The following is a 20,467-nucleotide window of genomic DNA, read 5'->3' as shown; positions in this document are numbered from 1 at the left end:
AATAGGGCAGACATTATGCAGCAGATGCTCCAGCACTGAGAGCTGATATCAGTGCATGCCTCTAGCTCACTCTATGACTTTGGGTAATTCACAAATTATCTTTAGATGACTTTAAAATTGGTGGTTTCTCTTCTTTTCCATAGTTGGCTGACAAAGGTCCTGTGAGATAATGCAGGGCGCTTGCCAGAGTTCCTAATGTACTGGGACTTTCATGCCCTTGGTATTTTGAAGGAATAAAGACCACAACAGCAAAACAAGTAGCTGGAGTTGATTCATCAATTACATGCACCCTAGGCTAAGTACAAATTCCACTTAAACTGACGCTCTACATGCTGGAAAGGCGAACAGATTCTTAAAATGACAATGTCCTGGAATGGAAAAAGGTTCTTATAATCATCAGCGTATTCTAAAGATAAAACATAAAGAAGCTGTGAGTGTGTGTGATAAATAAGATAGTGTGTATTAAAAACAAAATAATTTTGTGTGGGGGTGTGCTTGTGTGTTGCATATGTGCATCCAAGTGAGAGCTGTATACACACACACACACACACACACACACACACACACACACACACATTGTTGAATGGCAGGATTGCTGGATTCTTTTGATTGTCAACTGAACTGGATTTAGCATCCCTGTGGAAAGACACCTCTGAGTATATGTTTGAGAGTGTTTCCAAAAGATTTATGAGAGGAAGGAAGTTCCATCCCGAACAGAAGGCCATGCCATTCCATGGACTAGGGACTCAAACTGATTAAAAAGGAGGAAACTAGATTATCATTAATAATCTATTTCATCTTCCAGACAAGAGACACATGTGACCGGCCACTTCACCCTTCTGCTGCTCTGACTTGCCCACTGTGAAGTACTATACCCGCGAACTCTGTGCCAACATAGCCATTCCTTGAAATTACATTTGCTAGGTATTGGTTACACCAACAAGAAAAGTAACTAACACACCCAGCAATACTGATGTACTGAAGTTCTAATTTCACTTATCTGCCATTCTCCAAGGACCATAGTTAATTGAAATTCACTGCAGCTCTGAAGGAACACCAGTGGGAGGAAAGGAGAAGTTTCACAGAGGCGGGTTGGGTTTTTTTTTCCCCTTTTCTTCGCTTCTCCAAAATGACATACTTTAGTTGATGAACTAAGGGCTTTTTTTAGTTCGTTTTTGTAGTAACCTGGCTGGCCTTGGAGAATGCCAACTCAAATAAGACAAACAAAAAAGCCTCAAACAAATGGAGAGGGAATGTCCGGAGGACACTAGAATCATCAGGGAAGGGCAGCGTCAGAGGAAGTTCACAATGAGTCAGTGATGGACGGAACCCATGACTGGACTACAACCTTGAGCAGGATGAAGGTGGGGGAGAGAAATGGTGACAGGATGCTGGGCTCCATGTGCAGGTGGCATGGGTCCCTAGCGGTACTCTTCCCGTCTCATTTCAGAAATACTCGCATCTCATGCCCACCCAGGCAGCCTGGGAATATTTTTAAGGCTCGTTTCACTTATTTATTTGTACGTGTGTGATAGATTATGGGTGGGAGTGTGTGACTAAGCCCGAAAAGGGCACCAGATCCCTTGAAATCTGGATTGTAGATAATTTCTTGGTGCCTGTGTTGTTATTTTGTAAGGGATTTGAAGTATTATCCTCAGGACTGCACAACACCTCTCTAGCCTCTAGACTTGAAGCTTGTTCTTTAAAGTCCACTGCAAAACGTACTGATTAAACCTGGCTGCCTTGCATTCCACCAGAGAACGGAATTTTTCTTTATTCCATGTAAATACTCTTACTAAAGGGAAGCCTTTTCCGGTGTACCATCATTGCTAGTCTGTGGGGGAACTCCGTCTTAAATCAGTTACCCTCTGGCAACTCACGCTCAGGACCTGCCTGCCTCCTACTTCCTAGAATAAAATCAGCAGGTCTGACTCTGGGTCCAGGACCACCCATTCCTATGAAGTGTCTGTGACATCTTTGCATGCGAACAGGTATGTGAAAACACACAGGAAAATGTTTATTCCATTTCTCCCATGAGAGCACCACCCATAACCAGGACTGACAGTTTCTACAAGGCACACAAAAATTCTCTCAGTCAAAACCAAGAGAATGGAGACCAAAAGTTAGAGCAAAAGAGATATTTCCATGGAAATCTCTTGAAGTAGCCCAGAATGGGTTCCCTGCAGCTACGCACAATGCCACAGCCATTTTGTCCCAAAGCCCTACAGCCCATGCCATTTGTGTGGCAATGGCTCACAGTCTGCACATCATTTTGGGGATGATTCTCGGCATCGTGTCTTGTATGAAGAAACAGACATCAGTTTGAAGGACACTTAGCCACTATGTTTTTCAGGACAAGAACTTTCAATGTTCGGTTGCAATCCAACTTCTAAATATATTCATTCTACATCGGAATAATCATGTCCACATCTATTTGTTTGGAGACATAGGTGTGGACACTCTGTGACATGAAGGGACCTTCAGCATTTCTTATGCTCACCGCATGGAGTATAACAGAATTAAGAAATGTGATACATGCTTCTGTTCTTTATCTGAGGAGCCATGTCCCATTAGCTTTAAATGTCTTTTTCTCCCATTGCAGGAGGAAATCATTAGTGTAGCTGCTGCTGGTGTTCTTGGAAGTCTACTGAGAAGCATGGGATGGTGCCCACAAAAGCGGACAAATGTTTGGTGTGGCACAGCTTTATTCTTTGTGTATAACCTGATCACCATCTTAGAGTAAAGATTACCAAGGCTAGGTAGCCATGGCGACTAATTGAGAACAACATAAAAATAGCTAGGTGTATTGCAATGTTAACAGCCTACAGACAAACCCTGGTAGAAAGAGAAGAAAAGGTTCGCAAGACAATCAGCTGGGACAGCAGCATGATTCCTTCCCACCCTCCCATATGTGCAAGTGACCTTGGAAGATGCTGCGGTGCGTAAGAAGTGAAAGGCTGAGTCCATGATGCTGTGATGGAATGGAGCTTTGTGATGATGCAACTGTTTCAGGGGATCACTCCTGCTCCTGGAACTAACCTGTCACCGGGGCTGTAAACACGCCAGTTCTCCAAGTTAGAGCTTAGTGAACTCATGTTTGCTGCCGTATCTGGGGTGAACACACATTTGGTTTCATCACCCCAGGAAAAGTTAATGCAATAGTATCAGGTTGGCAAGGCTCACAGATCGAGGTGTAGAGGGACAATGACTCCAGGTACATCGGCAGATCATGGTATCCAGGTGGTACGGTCATTTGCTCGTCATGTCCCTAGGTCTTAGGGCAAGGAAACTAGGGATCTGCTGAGAAAAAGCAATTAGCATGATGTGCCGTGGGCTGTCCTTAGTATCAGAGCTACAAGAAGGGGCTGACCAAGGTCAGCGCAGGAAAACAGTCCCTGTGGAGTTTATAAGCAGCTGTCCATCTGGACTAGGAATGGTCACTGAAGGCAATAACAGCAGATAGGCTGGAGGGAGGCACTAGACACAGGAAAAGCCAAGAAATATCAATTAATAGGTAGAAAAATGGGACACTGGGGCTCACTCAAAGTGTTACAGTTTATCCGTCCATGTATATGGAGTTAAGAAGTTAGTACAGAAGTAAAAAATTGATTTTCCAATGATACATCATCTAGGCTGTAATCAGAGTGGTTAAATGCACGTGAGCAAACGCACGTGCATGCGCGCGCGTGTGCGCGCGCGCACACACACACACACACACACACCCCTTACAATACCTAGTATTGAAGAATGTATGAAACAATGACAACACTCAGGCTCTCAAAATGAACTGCCACTTTAAAAACACATGGATGGATTTTCATGAACATATATTTATATTTAATTTGGCAATCCTACCTCTAAGTGTTTACTCATGCATGAAAACTAAAAGGTAATGTTCATGTGGATTTTTATAGATGTTAATCACAATCACACAAAACTGAAAGCGACCTAATTGCTCTTCAACTGATGAATAATAACTGGAGCACCCTCATAGAATGGAATGCTACTCGGCAATAAACATGAACATTAGCTGATGTACTTCACAGTGTGTGCTGATGCACTTCACAGTGTGTGCTGTGTACCAGGTGACTGTCAGGTGCATTCTTCTAAGACAAGGGAAGCCCGACTCCAAAGCTTACATGTTATAGTCCAGCAAAGGTCATTCTACAAAAGGCAAGTGAGCCTAGAAGCCAAGTAGATGTTTCTCAGTGGTAAAGGTTGGTACAAGTGTTGAGTATGTTTCAATGATCATAGGGCATTGAAGAGAAAACTCTTGGGAATGAATTTCTCCCACATCTTGGTGGTGAAGTTAGTTAAACAAGTAAATGTACCCATCAAAACCCACAGAACCATATCCCAAAGAGCATATGTTTTATTGCACATAAGTCATATCTCTTTTCTAAGAACTATAAAAAGCACAAAGTTTAGAGGGAAAGTCTGATATGTTAGCCAGACAAACATGGATTCTTTTAAATGTAGCATCAAGGTGTCCTAGCTGTGTGATGTGAGCTAAGTCGTTCATTTCTATGGCACGCTGTAATTTCATAGTCACCTTAGGGAACAATACAACACCGTGTCTGTGATTTTGGTCTGTAAGACCCACCATGGGAGCCACTGACTCAATATGGTTCTTAGGAGGGTAGCTAGCTAGCTAGTGAGAGTAAGAGACTGCTTGTATTTTAGTTAGTTTTAATCAATGGTAATTTGAATTGATATCAATTTGGCTATTGGCTCAGTTTATTCATATGTATGTGACTCTCCTTTACCTATAATACAAATTATTAATATAATTACATATCAACTACTTCTGGTAAAAAATGTACATGATTTGAGGTAGGTTGTAAGTATGAAATATATAACCTGGAGTTTTCAGACTCGGTATAAAAATTATAAAATTTCTCATGAGTACTTTTTACCTTGAGTATATGCGAAGCAAATATTTTGGATACATTTTTACTGAAATTGAATGCATTTCTACAATTAACTTCATCTGCTCATTTTTTATTTTAAAAAATTATCATAATAATTTTGAAGTCTATTTATAGCTTCTGGGTTATGTCTTTGGAGACCATGTCTCATTATATAGCCCTGGCTGGCCTGGAGCTTTCTATGTCGATCAGACTTGCCTTAGACTCACCGGTACAGGCTTCCCTCCCAAAGACTGGATTTGAAGGTGTCACCATGCCCGGTTATCAGTTATGCATTTATTATAGTTACGGTGCTGGTCAAAGACACAGCTGCTACTCCTATTTCATTGTAAGGAGTCATAAGTTGAATGCTTAATATCTGGGGAACATCAAAAATGATTCATCAGACCAAGAACTCTTAGCACAACTGTTGGTGTTAGAATGGATATTTGTGGGAATTTCTTATCATTTATTAGTGGAGAATAACTAAATGGAAATGTAGTTCATTTCTAGGAATATGAAAAATCTACAATACTAGACTGTAGGAAAAATTGTTCAAATATAAGTACAGTCACTCTCAAAATCTTGCATTCAACTGGTTCGTTGTGAACAGCAGCCTTGTTAAAGGAGTGGGCTGCTGGCACCTCACAGGAGAAACCCATGTTTATCTTACCGTCAAACACTATTTTCTCCTCTACATAACTATAGCAATGAAAATATTGTACTTTGAAGTTCGAATGAGAGAATAATTTTAGCAAGAGAACTTCTATACCTGCAGATTACCGCACAAGATGAGTCCTCAAAATTGTGTCAGCCCTTTCTGGTGAGAGGAAATTCAGTAGAGTTGGCTCCTACCATCTCCAAGGAACCTTGGTGCAAGACTGTTGTCTTTACCTTGGTAGGATCACCTATATTTGTCGAGTAGATTGTCCTTACACATGAGGCCTCTTGTCACTGGACAACATGCATTTGGTTCAAGTGTATATATTTAGTTGGATTATACATGAAACTTACTGCTTTCCCCATCTGCATTACTCAAGGGCACTTGAAGTCCAAAAGAAATATATTCTCTTTGCTAACTGGCCATATGGCTCCCATTCTCACTATCTGTATATTAGAATCTCCAGTGAAGAAGGTTAAATCCTAATGACCCCTAGAGACCAATTAAATCGAGCTTTATCTGCAAACCACAGAATGTATCTCTGGGTGCAAAACAGCACCATCCATTAAAACTCTTCAATATGGTCATGGTCTAGATAATGTCAGGCTCCAATTTATTCACTTATTATTAAATGCCTTCTAGAATCTGAAACCTAATCAATTATCCAATTCTTACCCATGTCCCTGACAAGCATTATTCTGTACAATTAGGATGGCTAACACACTTTATCAAAAATGTAAACTGTCTGTCTAGCCCTTGGTTCATACCATTCCTATCACTTGGAATGGAACAAAGTTCACCACTACTTCCTCCAGAGGATACTGGTGGGACTGATTGGAAAATGGGCCACCCTAAGAAAAAGAACCAGGCATACACAGCTCCTCATGATCCATCATGAGCTGTGTATTATACAATCAGCTGTGATAAAATTGAGTGGAGAGCAAATTCAGAGAGCTTTCTTTAAAGCTGTTGCCTTGCCTAGTCTAACTTTCTTCTGTATAAAAGTATACTTTTTTACAGATAAGTGATACTGAAATGCAAGCAAGCCTAACTTCAATAGTAAGAAAAAATTACACAGACCTGGGCATATTCTTCATGCTGATTCATGCCCAACAGCATCTCAAGGTGATAAAATACCATGGAGACATGAGCTCCTTGTCTTAGAGAATGAACAGCACTGGCAGACTCACACATCACATAAAGAACAACAACAGAAGTGCAGTGATTTCTTCCTTTTTGCTTTTGTCTGTCTATCTATCTATCTATCTATCTATCTATCTATTTTTCTTTCTTTCTATCTATCTATCCATCCATCTATCTTTCTTTCTTTATCTATCTATCTATCTATCTATCTATCTATCTATCTATCTATCTATCTATCTATCTATTATTTATTGTCAATTTATTTAGGTTTTCTCTATGTAGCCGAGCCTGGACTTGAACTCATGATCCTCTTATCTCAACTGATTGTTGAGATTAGAAACGAACACAATGGTTTCCAGATAGGACTTATATTTCTTAACTATGAGGTCATCTGCAGCAATGTCTATACTTTTCTTTTTGTGTCAGACCACAGGGGTATGAATAATTATCCTTACAGTCTTCCCTGTACAAACAGGAAGCTGGAATGGCCTAATTCCTGGGGATATTCTTCTAAACTGTACCTCAAGACATAACTTACTACTTACTAATAACAAAGGTAGATTTCTGTCTCCTGATTAGGTAAGGGACTGCAAGTTTGCCAAATTTATATATGCCCTTTAGACTTTGCTGCCAGTCTTCTACATGAACATTCCCTTAAATAACGTCATTGTTAAAGAGAATCATTTTAGACTTGCATAAGAAAAAGTGGATGTCCCAGCATGGATGACAGAGGGTCACAGAAGCTCTCATCGCTGGCTACGCTGTGGCTGACAGATGATGGCTGCTAGAGGAAGGAGATTCAGTTTACTTTGGGAATATGGCATGTGATAAGTTGGGCGTGAACCAGTGGAAGATCCACATTTGTGCAGATGTGGACAGTCCTAACCTGACTCGGTGAAATATGAAGACACTTAAAAAATAAGATGAGAAGTTGGGAGTGGGATGCAAGGATAGCGACCTGGGAGAAAGTAGGTGGGGAACAAACAGCTCAGACACCAAGGACAGATGCCAGAACTTGGACAAAAACTGACCAGGAGAGGCCACAGGATCATGGGCTGAACCTTCCGCTTCTGCTCCAAAGAGCCACCTGGGCTGTGTAGACATGGAAATCCCCCAGAGAAAAGCTCACCTAAGTTACCCACGGGCCCAGCCAGAGCTGACTGAGCCCATTCATCACAACCAGTGTGGGTTTAACCAGCAGTCACTGTTTGTTCTTGGCACACAAGACACACTCTCTGCAAGACTGAGCCCATCCCATCCCTAGGATAATTCAGGTCACCTCACCATTTCTCTCTCTAGTGTTGTCAAAGGCTAGACACTGACCTTAAAGACATAAGGAAGCATCATGTCTCTAGGGATCCATACCTAAGTTTTTCTCTGATTTCTGTGTGTATTCACATGGATTCCCAGGGAAAGTGCCCTTTAGCTGACACACATGTTATATTTTATATATAATAATGCATGATATATACATACAGACATATATATATGTATACACACACAGAGACACAAACACACACATATATATATACATATATATATGTATATACATATGTATGTATATATATATATATAAAACCACACAATGAACTCACATCAAGACAAATTTTTCATTCTAGCTTATTGTGGCATTTCCTCTCTTACCAGTTGTTTTTCCTTCTTTTCCTCTAAGCTGTGTTCATAAACATCATTTAAAGAAATTATTTCTGTGGAGTTTTGAAAGCCTACTTAAGGCATAATCGGTGCTGTGTGCCTTCAGTGCTGGCAAGTCATCATGTTCATACACATGAGAACTCTGATTTTACGGAGACAGTCAATCCCTTTCACACTGCATGCCACTAGGTTCACAATGACGTCATCACTAGGTAAGCACTTTGCCTTTATTTCCTTGGAACTGGGGTACAAGGAGGTTACATCTCTTAACTCACAACGCAATTGCCGATGAAAGCGCTGGGGTCAAACACAAGATCACAATACTTGCGCTTATAAATTTAAAGCACATGAAAAAGAAAGGTCAATCCCGAGAGGGGTCATTTTGGCTCCATACCTCATATAATTCAATAATGATGTTTCCCATTAGACCTCGGCTGCTCTTAATGTTCTCCATCGCCAGAGTGAAGTAGATCCCGCGTGTGTCCGAGATGTAGAGGTTGTACGTGTCGTTCTGGTTCCATTCTTGAACGGCTGCAAACACTTGGTTCTCATCTGTGCTGATGATGTGCATGTCCTAAAGAGACAGGAGACCTGTGAGAAGGTAGATCGCCACACCTTTCTCCCCGCTGGGACCTGGAGTCATTGCCATGACTAGTGAAATGGTGGAGAGAAATCTTGAGTTATAGGCAATCTTAAGCAGTTCTGCGTTGGACTGAGGCTGTAAATCGTGAGCATCAAGATTTCCGTTCCTAGCTAAGTGACAGGAAGATGGCTGGAAGGGGCTTTAGAGGGTATCATTTCCCGTGGTCTCAAGGGATTCGTCCATGCTCATTTTTTATTTTTATATCTGAAAGCTAGTGTTAGTGCTAACAGAGGCACCCAGCCTTCCGGGACCCTCACGTGAGGAGCAGCAGGCCCCATGCTCACTTTTGAGCTCCACTTAGGTTTTAAATCCTTCAGGGCCGTGTTTTCCTCTTTCTTCAGCATCCAATGGCTGGCATGGAGACAAGCGGGCCTGGCTCTAGGCCTCCAGCCTCACATAGCCACAGGAAGCTACTGTGTGCCCAGCAGCTCTGGGTGTTATTTAGTGAAGCTGAACGAGGGTCTGCTGCAAAGGACATGAAGTTATGCTGGAACAATAATCATGCTCAACCTGGAAATCAGTGCCCTGGGTCTTACTGTGAGCACTGCCCTGTGAGATGAATGACGGACAGATGCATCAATCTCCACAAATTTCAATTTTCTCCATAAGGAGTGAGACTGAAAGTACCTAATATTAAGGCGCTATTTGGTCATTCAATCTTTTTTTAGATTAAAAGTTAAATAATCCTACAATAGAAATAGTTTGATCTTACCATTTTCTGGAGTAAACCAAGACACACTGTAGTTCATCTAATTGCTCCAGATCACACGGACAGTGAATGGTGAAACCAGATTTTGGATATCTGAGTGTCCGACTCAACAGAAAGGTGAGTTTCATTTGAATGCATAGATTTTAGATGGATTATTTTAAACTAGTGACCAATAAAGTAAAGAATGACTGTGGATGTCAGTTTGGCCTCAATGGAAAACTACAAGTCTAGGCTTTCAGGTGGACACGGCACCATTAGGATCTCAGTCCTGGATACATCTGTTTTCTTGTGGTGTGCTCTTCACATGATACCAATAGGTTCACAGACCTTGTATTTATTTTAATTTCTAAGCTTGGTCTGTATTATTCCTAAAATCTAATTTGATAGTTCACAACTTAAAAATAACTTAAAAAGACATATCACAAACATGGCTAGGCACTGTGTAATGATGGTATATTCAACTCCCCACCAAGGAATACACATTTATCATGGGTATATGTTGCCTGGCTAAACATCTGTTTAAAGTGATGATGTTAAAATGCATAAATACAGTGTGAACACCATGTAACAGGTTACAGATGGAGAACTACACTCGTGTATGTGGAGAAATGCCCTAGCAACAGCACCATCAGCAACCAAGGCCAACAGCAAATTAATAACCAGGCAGGGTCTAACCTCTGCTTTATTAGACCTACCTTTCTCAGGAAACCATTACAAGTGAAAAGAAGCAACCGTGTCTTCAATGTCAGCACTGTAGTGTGTGTGTGTGTGTGTGTGTGTGTTTGTGTGTCCACCACTACCTACGCCGTTTTATTAAAGAATAAGTCATTTGATCTGGACAACTAGGAGCAAATCAAATTTTAGAACTTTTGTTAGAGGTCATTTTTCAGGAGCCCCTAGCCTTGAACTTTCAAGGTCATCTGGACTCAGTCTTAATTTGCTCATTTGTGCTTATATATCTTGTAGAATTACAGGTTCCTGCTGAACTGACTTAAAATAGAAAGAAATTTTACTCCTAAGATCCATGTGAAGAAACCATTTGTGTAGGTAAGGAATGAATGCCCAGGAACCCAGTAGGAGGGGAACAGCAGCTGCAGGAAATCCGAATTAAATTCACTTACCCTGTTAAAAGTGCAATAGAAATGCCTAGGTTTTCCCAGATGTTTTGGTCATAAAAATGAATGAGCTAAGTTATTTTAAACTAAACTAATGTAAAGTGAATGAGGAGAAAACAGCTTAGAACACCATGGAATGGTCAGGGTTAGAGGCAGCCAGCTTTGCTGGAAGGGCATATTAGGTAAACGCTATCCTGGGGCTGTGCCAGCTGGTGAACAGGTACTCAGCCTCAGGCACAAGAAGCTAGAACACCTCTCATGTCTGAGATTCTATACTTTTCTCCTGAAAAGTGCTTTGTTTGTCAGTCTTTCAGCTGAAAAATATGACTAACATTTCATCAAGAAACTCTCTAAACAGCACATTGCCAAGGTTATAACACTAGATGATCTATGCCTCAAAATGATCTACAGATCTTCATCAGTTTCTTCATTACTTTCTCATTGAAGAGACTGGAGCTTTACTGTACCACAGAGCGTGATGATTAATCTTGATGGTTAACTCCAGAACTACTCCCCCCCTTGCCTGGGGGGACAGACCTCTGCACACACCAGTGGATGATTATGTTGATTAGGTTAATTAATATTAGAAGACCCATTCACTGTGGGTGGCACCATTCCCTGGGCTGGAATCCTGGATCGTATAGGAATAAGAAAGTAGGCTGTGTGAGCACAGTTACTGCTCTCTGCTTCTTGACTCTGCGTCTGATGTGATCAGATGCTTCAATCTCTGTGACTTACCCATCACAAGGAACTGCAATTTTGAATGATGAACCAGAACAAGCCTTTTCCCCCCATTAAGATATGTCTACCAGAATATTTTTATCACAGCAATAGAGATGGTGACTAAGATCTCCAAGCTATCTTTGAATTCCTGAATTCAAAGGACCTTCTTACTTCTGCCTCCTAAATAGCCAGAATAAAAAGACAGTATGCCCAGTCTGACCTTGACATCTCAACAGCATGCGGACATGGGTCTCTCTGTCTGAGATCATGACTAAGAATGGCTAGCGGAGAGCCTTGTATTTTACAACCTGAACAAGTCTTCCAGACACAGTCCTAGGGAATCACTTTGAAAAGTTCTACCAGGCGTGCACGACTTTCTAACGTTGCAACATAACATTTTTACCTACGAAGTTCTCTTTAAAGAACCACACAATTGTAATAACTATGTGAACAAGTGCCAAATACTCCTTGGGGCTGTGTGAAAAGGAGAAAATATACAGCCCTAAGGTCTAAGGTCACACTATTGTTTCCTTCATGGAACGATACAGAATGGAGTACCAGAGAGGCTAGAAGTTCCTTCCAGAGCTACAGAGCTTAATCACACCAAGTAGAAGGGGGTGTGAAGTCACACCTGGTTGAAGACAATCCCTACATGTTTTACTTGTTAGTGTGTGATTCTTCAAGTGATTTGGACTACATGTTTCTGATTCCATGTGAACTCTCCCTCTCTCTAAATGGTTCATGGATAAACAGAAATCAACAGATAATAACGGGAATATTAAATCTTTAAGGTAAAAAAATCATTTAAGGGAAAATATTATTTAAAAGTAGTCCATCAGGGTTCTGGACAGTCACAGAATGTTTTCTTGAATGTAGCAACCTCAACTGTATCCCAAAGCATGTGTTACTTTCTTGTTTGCTGGTCCTAAAAACACAAAGGAAGACTTTAGGTGATGATATTAGGATAAAGAGAGGAAGGAAAACATAGTAAGAATACATTGAAAAGGAAGCTTGCTAATTCTGCCCCAAATTGAAAAGTCTCAGAAGTAAACACAAATGTTATTAGGAAAACAATGATCAATCATACCCCCTGCCACTTCAACAATGATTTGGAAAAAACTCCTAGTCACTGTTTGTTTGACAACAAAACAAAACAAAACCTGACTCTAGATGTAAACACTAACGAAAATATTTCCTTGTTCATGATTTTTTTTTTTAATATCCTGGGCCTCCTAAAACTTTACATAAACACCTAAATGACTAAGCATTTCCCACCCTCTGGGCACCACACTGAAAGTAGAAAGGTAGGAAAAAGAATAAAAGATAAATAAAGCCTACACCAAAGAAGATGACCCTAAGCAGATGATTGACAAAGATATGACACACCTTGGGTTTTCTTGATGTGGGATTCCCCTTTGTATGCCGTGAATACCATTGGTTAATCAATAAGAAAACTGGCTTGGCCTGATAGGGCAAAAGAGGTAGGTAGGATAAATTAAACTAAATGCTGGGAGAAAGAAGGGAGGAGTCAGAGAGAGGCCATGTAGCCTCGCTGGAGCCAGACAGAACTTTAACCAGTCAGCCACAGCCACATGGTGATACACAGATTAATAGAAATAGGTTAAATTAATATGTAAGAGTTAGCCAATAAGAAGCCAGAACTAATGGGCCAAGGAGTGATTTAATTAATACAGTTTCTGTGTGATTATTTCGGGTCTAAGTGGCCAGTAACCAACAAGTGCCCTCCTCCAACATTTTCTCAACCATAACTAAGTGTAACAATAAAGCAATGAACATGATGATGAGAGAGAAGAAGAAAAAGAAGAAGAAGAAGAAGAAGAAGAAGAAGAAGAAGAAGAAGAAGAAGAAGAAGAAGAAGAAGAAGAAGAAGAAGAGGAAAAAAGAAAGAAAGAAAGAAAGAAAGAAAGAAAGAAAGAAAGAAAGACCTAAAGGTGAGAGAGTGAGGAACATTCAAGAAAACAAGTTTAGGGCTCTATATATCTCTCCATATAGGAGGTGTGCACAGAGGCTAAATCACAAGGGCTTTTGTGAAGCACATCTAACCTTTAATTTGTAGGAAACATAAAGTGTGTGAAGTCCTGAACTAAGGAAATAAGTTCTTAAAGCTGTCTCTGTGTATATTAGGAAATATGTCTACAGCATTTGACTTGCAAACCCGGCCTCTTTAATTTTAGATATCATGCATTACCTTTGTGATTAGTGATAAGTAATCACTCATGATTATTTGTTTAATGCCTTTCTCTCTCATTGAACTAAGCTTCCAGGAAGCAAAACTCTCTTGTTGATTACTTTATTACTTTGTTATTCTCTAGGACTTTCTGAAGAATCTGCTGTAGAGTACACACAGAACAAAAGTTCACAAAATAAATGGTGGGGTATGGAAAGAAACAGACGTGAAGGATGAGGCACCAGGAATATAAAGCAGATTCCGGCTCATTTGCAGGCTTTTCAAACAAGGCAGGTGAGAGGATGCACTTTGAATAGCCTGTTCAGCAAGGGCTTGGTGGGAGTAAGATACGGGCTGGAGCTATTCATACAGGAGTCACCAATATTTAAAAAACTGAATGAAATCACTCAGAGAACATACAGATTATAAGAAGACCATAAAAAATAGTTTCTCCTGAAGAAATAGAAGAAGGGCATACAGAAATGGGAAGAACATCCGTATGGATGCAGGGAAAGGACATTTTACCAAAAACTCCAGAGGCTGAGGAAGATGAAATGTAGAGATGTAAATGTGAGCTTGACGCATAGGTGGTCACTAGCAAGGATAGCTGCAGGATTGTCAAGGACATACTAAGTAAGTGGATGGGAGGAGAGAGGGCAGCTAGCAGAGGATGGAATGAGAGTGAACAGGAATGGGCAAACAGAGGAAGACTACAGAAAAATCCTCGAGAATGGTGGCTGAGACCTACCAGACCTGTGAAAGCTAAGGATAAAAGCTAATATCCTTGTCACTATTTTTACAGTAATGTTAAGGAAACCGCTCCCTCCTGTCTTTTCCTACTCACAGTAGGACTAACTACTTTCTATTGCCAAGTTACTATAAACTCTGACTTCGATAAGGAAAATCTACTGCAGACTCTGGTCATACTATCTGCAAGTGTACTTCAGAAAGAACTGCTTTTGTTCTGTTTACTTTTACAAAAGGGTTTGATGTATCCTGGGCTGCAGATACTTCTGTCTCTACCTCCCAAATGTTAGGATAATAGGCATGAACCATGGCGCCTGGCTGAGAATTGCTTTTAATTATTTTCTTTGACTTTTTAAAATTTCTATATGTTCCATTTAGTCTTTGCTGCGTGTGCGTGCATGTGCGTGCATGTATGGTGTACATGTTTACGCATTTGTGTCCACATGTGTGTAGGTGCTTGTGTGTCCAGAGAAAAAGTTAACTTTGGGTGTCTTCTTCCTCCATCACTCTCTAATTTGGTGCTGAGACAGGTTTGCTGCAACCCGTGAATACATAGAATAGTTAGACCAGCTTGCTTTAGGGGATCCCCTGACTCTGCCTCTCTAAATGAGGGATTATATGTGAGCACATGAAATGGTGTTGAGGATCTGAATCTCACACTTACAGGGCAAGCACTTAATCTACAAAACCGCCCCAACCCCAAGAGCTGCTTTTAAAAAATGTAAACTAAAATAAAGGACTGGGTGTGTAGCAGAGCGTGCAGACGGCGCGATGGAACAACTGAAGGGAACATGTGATGCTCGGAAATGCTGTAAGGTCTCATGGATGGCTGTCCCTTTTACATTGTTTGCCCAAGCTCTCTGTCGTTGCCTGTATAAACCTGAGAGTGGGCAAAGTTCAAGGACAGAGGACAAGAGAAAAGTCTGTCTTTGTTTTAGTCACGTCAATTGTCAGGAAATTTTTTCTTCACATTGATTAGTAGGACAACAGTCCAGGTAATCACTGCTGAGATCAAGAATGTGAACTGGCCTTGTTAGAGGCTGACACCTGGGTCTTATCAAGTCTCATGGGAAGCAGCTCTTTCGAGATAAGCCTTTCCCCAACACTTAAAATGGAGGAAGATTTCTTAACTTTGGCTCTTTCCCAGAATCATGTGACTGAGGCAAAGTTTGAGGGTATCACTAGAACCCAAACACCTTTGAGGAACAAACAAAACTTTTCTCTTGTAGAAATGACTTTCAGAGTTGCAACTTAAGAAAAAAGTTACAACCTAAGGGACCAAAAAGGCTATGCTGGGTTCAGAGTGGCAAAGTGACAGTGTTAGGCAATATGGAGGCCAATGCTTCTGAGCTACAATCCTATGATAACCTTAATCTGCACAGCAGGCAGGCTACGGGCATTGGTACCATCTGCCCCTAGGTAACATTTGTTCCTTAGAGTTACTGGGCACTGTACATGAGAACACGGGACCAGCAGTGAGTTGTTCCTTGATCCCCCACATGGTGGTATCAGTATTACTATCTCACTCTGCCCATGAGGAGACCCAGGCTCCTGGGTAAGCAGTTGAGCTGGAAGGGGTATTTAGGCTTTTGCTCAAAAGCTCAGCTATCTTTTCCCAGCTGCCATTGCACTTTCCTTGCACCAGGCTTTCCAATTGGATAATAAGTGTCCCCTCAATAGGGTGAGAGTCCCAGCAACAGAATTATGAAAGCCTTGGTGCACCGCTCCTCTCTCTAGTAATGCTGCTCATTATGATTGCCACTTGCCTCGCCCTCTATGAAATACTCTAAAGCCAAGGTGTGCGTGTTCTGAACAGGTGAACTGGGAACAGAAGCATGGGGTACATCCTGGGATTACAGAAAACTTTTCTATCATTTAATTTTTTCTTTCCTAAGGCACGCAACAGCAGCTACAGCCCTGCGTGCACAGCAACAATATGCTTGAAGTCGCTCCAGCGTTTCACACAATGGAAAGAACTAATCTCCAGGCACCCCCTCTGCCCCTAGCTCCTTAGCCCTGATTATGAAAAACTGGGCCAACACGGGCTAATAAAATGATCGATCACCATCCAGCCACATTCACAGCAGTCTCATATTAATGAGACGTCTCTCTGGATGCACTTCCACGAAGGGGCCGCGCGAGCGGTTTAATACGCCCCCACAATAAGTCACCAAGGGGTTGCTAATCATTAATGGAACGCTCTGGGGGGAAATCAATTCAGGGCCTCATTTGTACCCCCACCTGCAGCCACATGCCTAGGAGACTGAACTGTTGCTTTCCTAAGAAGGTGAAAATTTCACAAAATATGTGTTCACACCGAGGTAAACACATCCTTATGGTGGAGAGAGAGATGTTTGGAAGGTTCCTGAAACACATACTTTAGGACAGAGTAGGGAGACATGTAGGCTTGGGCCGGTGGTGAGGACCACAGAATTCTCCTTTAGGAAGCTCAGAGCTGAATGTTTCCCTTTCTCAGCCTCACATACCAGTTTCCTGGCTGGCTTTAGACAACTGCAGCCACCATACTGAACCATTTCCCCACAACATCCAGTCATAGGCAAGAATGAAACCAGAAAGCAGTGTCCATGTTCCCCAAGGCTATTTAACACAGGATCTGCGTCTTCAACAGCCCTTCTGCCAAACTGCAACCAAACTTCTCAAGGCATTTTAACTTCGTTAAAGGAGCCATGTTTGCCCCTCATACAAAGTCTTTGCATTGTTGGGAATCTTTGCTCCAGTCTCCCTCCTCCCATTCCAGGCCCTACCCCTCAGAAAGCCTGCCAAGGGTCAGCTCCTTCCAGGAGCTGCTCAACACTACACCTGCAGGGTATTTAAGACCTGGTGGCTTGACCTGACACATGGTTTCTCTCCTGCCTTTCTGGAGTGACCCAAGAGTTGCTTTGTTCTGCTTACTAAATCTAGTCTTATTAAACTGGTTTGATTTGGCTTATTGCATCAGTGGAGGAACCCAATAACCAAGGATCTAATACTTATCATATATGTATAGTTGATCTTTCCTATTCCTAGCTTCCAGAGAATAAAGTGTGGTTAACTCCATAACTTTGCCAAAGAAAAACAACCTGCCATTTCTTCCTTTGATCCCTAAAAAATATGGCAAGAGGTTTATAGATGATTCTAACTATTCAGGAATAATGTATATAGGTTATACAAAAGTTCTATGCCATGCAAGCTATAGAAGAGACCTAGTCATCAATGGATTTTGATATCTGTAGGTGTCATGGTACCAATACCTCTGAGAGAATAAGACATGATTGTATTATCTATCAGCCTTGTACTTCCAACCTAACCTTGCTTACAGGCTGAATTTCATAGTTTTTTATATTATCTTAAATAACTTTCTCTAGGAAGTTGTCCTCATTATTCATATGCAGTTATCTGCACCTTTCATCCATAAAATGGTCTGCAGACTTCTGAGATACCCCCACACTCACATCGGCTGTCTTAATGCCGCTTGTCTACCACACTACAAGCTCTAGCCAGCCAGACGTGTTTGCGTTGTTTTCACTAATCCATAGTTAGTTCAGTTTTTCACATGCTTTAAAATATTTTATTAAATTTATACTTATTTGATTTCGGCAGGCAACGAATGTTTGTTACCATATTTACTATTCAAGCCCTAGTTCAATGTTTTTCAGAAATGTTTTTAAATATTTTATTAAATGTATACTTATTTGATTTTTATTGCTTATGAATATTTTGATATTTATAAAATGCGCCAGGTTCAAGGCATTGAGTGAGTGCATGGAGAAAACATCCAATTAAGCTACATCACGATTTTAACCCGTAATGTCGTACCCACTTTTCTCTATGGCTGACACAAACAGCACAAGTTTGTAACAATCCTGCTTCTGAGCACGAGAAAGTCATTTCTGGTTTTGACAAGCCTTTCTTCCTCCTGGTGTGACTCAGCTTTGTAGTTCACTGGCCTATTCCATACTTTGAACTGAAAGACCATGGAGTGGCTTCTAATAAAGGATTTCTAATCACCTCCTGTCCATCTGTTAACAACTGACTTTTTGCCCAGCATCAAATCATAGAAGCCAGACTGTACCTATTTTGACTGGGAGGAAGTGAATCAGTGTTTCCCAGGGATGATCCCCATATCTTTACAGACAAAATAATGGGCACAGCAGGTTGTACTTATAAAAATTTGCACTCACATACATGTATACACTCATATAATAAATAGAACCAAAGAAAAGGAGGGTATCAATTTGAGAGTTTGGGGTACAAGAGGAGTTCAGGGAGGGTATCTGGCAGGAGCAGGGGGCGGGGAAGGAAGGGTATATAATGAAATTTTATTTCAATTAAAAACATAAAAAATTAAAAATTTTTGAAAATAGTAAAAAAATAGAGATTGAGTTTTCTAATTTAAATTCTCCATCAATAAGAAGATTTTTAACCAATTCAATGTTAAGCATAGATTGTCCACTTAAATGGAAGAAAAGTTGAGTAAATGGAAAAAAAGAAAGAATAGGTGAAAACAGAATGGAATAAACACATCCATACATGAATAACTGAAAATAAAATACCATAATCCTCCCAACTCTGTGCTCAGGTAGTCTTTTACAATGTTTCTTAGCCTCATCTCAGAGGCTGATGTCTTTTTGACATATGGCGTGGTAAGTGTACACCTCGAGACAGCGTCCCTGCTTCCCTATTAAATTATATAATCACATTCTGGCCTTGTTCACCATAAACTTACAAACTCCATCTTTACCTTGGAGCTGGTGTTCATAAGAAATGGGATGCACAGAATAAGCTTTATAATCAATAGAAGAGGTGAAATGTCACTACTTGATATCGTTGTTCCAGTTATTCAGGCCATTTTATCTCCGCAGTGACAGAGTGGGGTGGAAACATAGGTACAGTGTTCATAGTCACCCTTCAAATGTATCAAGAATGCCACCAGACTTCTCTGTGTACTTTCAGGGACCACATGCAGCGGCTGTGCTCCTGCCTAGCAAACTTACCTTCTGGTTGTCAATAACACTGCTAAAGGAAGGAGAACCCTCTGAAGAGATTGATTTCAAAGCCAGTATTCCTATCTCTCCCACTCTTGGCAAAGAGCCCAAGACCGTATCACATGCTTGAGTTACAGGAAATCAAACCCACGCCTGGCATGCTGCCGAGAAAGGAGTAACCTCTCAGGTTCAGCACCATCAACAATGACCAGAATCCTTCAGAAGTGCTCCAGACTAAATGCCAATGACTTCCTGAATCCCATGGAGGCAGTCTCTCCATCCCTGGGCATTGTCAGGCAAGACTCTAGAGAGGAGGCGCTGCATGCAATACCTTTGGCAAGGAGTACTTGGGCAGCTTTATCTGGGCAAAGGCTTCTCTTCGATAGGACACATAGTAGCTGGCTCTTCCACCTATTGTTACCTGGATCGTGGGGGAAACAAAAAAAATCAGATGATGCCACAAGTTGGAAAATACTGTCCTGTGCATAAGCAACCGCAATACGTTCAAAGTTACCTTTGCAACTATGTCTGGTGCTAGTTTTGAGTCTCTGATGCCTTGAGTATTTTTACATCATAGTGTTGAGACAATAAATGCACAGTTATAATAATAACTCCCATCTTCCTAAATCTCTAAGTAAGAACATAGGTTAATGTGGTATTTGGCCACTGTGCTTTGCAGATAAAACACACCTAATGCATATTTTCAACAGAAAACTGAAACTTCAAGCATTGTTTCATTCACGATCTATTTGTCCAGTATTTGTTATTTTTATTAATTTATTAATAGATTACAACCATAGCACCAGGATCACAAGCATTTTTCAGAATCTAAATGATTAGCACGGCTCAGAGCACCATTATTGTGAAATTTAATTTCACTTCTTCCTTGGTCACACTTTTCCATTTATATTCATGAATCCATGCCTTGAACAGATGCTTATTGATCCTTCCCATGTGCAAGCTGATTAAAGGCATTAAAGGTGGGAGGAAAAG

At 40.9% G+C, this 20,467-nt stretch overlaps 1 protein-coding gene across 1 annotated transcript in view; it reads right to left on the bottom strand.

Moving 5' to 3' along the window:
* Positions 1-20,467, bottom strand: part of Sorcs3 (sortilin related VPS10 domain containing receptor 3) — a 648,362-nt gene that overhangs the window by 101,271 nt on the left and 526,624 nt on the right. Inside the window, exons 8-9 of the mRNA XM_075974355.1 lie at positions 19,806-19,895; positions 8,759-8,938 (exon numbers count right to left, since the gene is read on the bottom strand). Of these exons, the coding sequence (XP_075830470.1) occupies positions 8,759-8,938; positions 19,806-19,895 (270 nt within the window). The remainder of the gene's footprint in view (positions 1-8,758; positions 8,939-19,805; positions 19,896-20,467) is intronic.

Source organism: Microtus pennsylvanicus, chromosome 5 (genome assembly GCF_037038515.1).
Source record: "Microtus pennsylvanicus isolate mMicPen1 chromosome 5, mMicPen1.hap1, whole genome shotgun sequence".
Taxonomy (NCBI): domain Eukaryota; kingdom Metazoa; phylum Chordata; class Mammalia; order Rodentia; family Cricetidae; genus Microtus; species Microtus pennsylvanicus.
The sequence above is the reverse complement of the archived record's forward strand: the minus strand, read 5'-3'. Positions and strand labels throughout refer to the sequence as shown.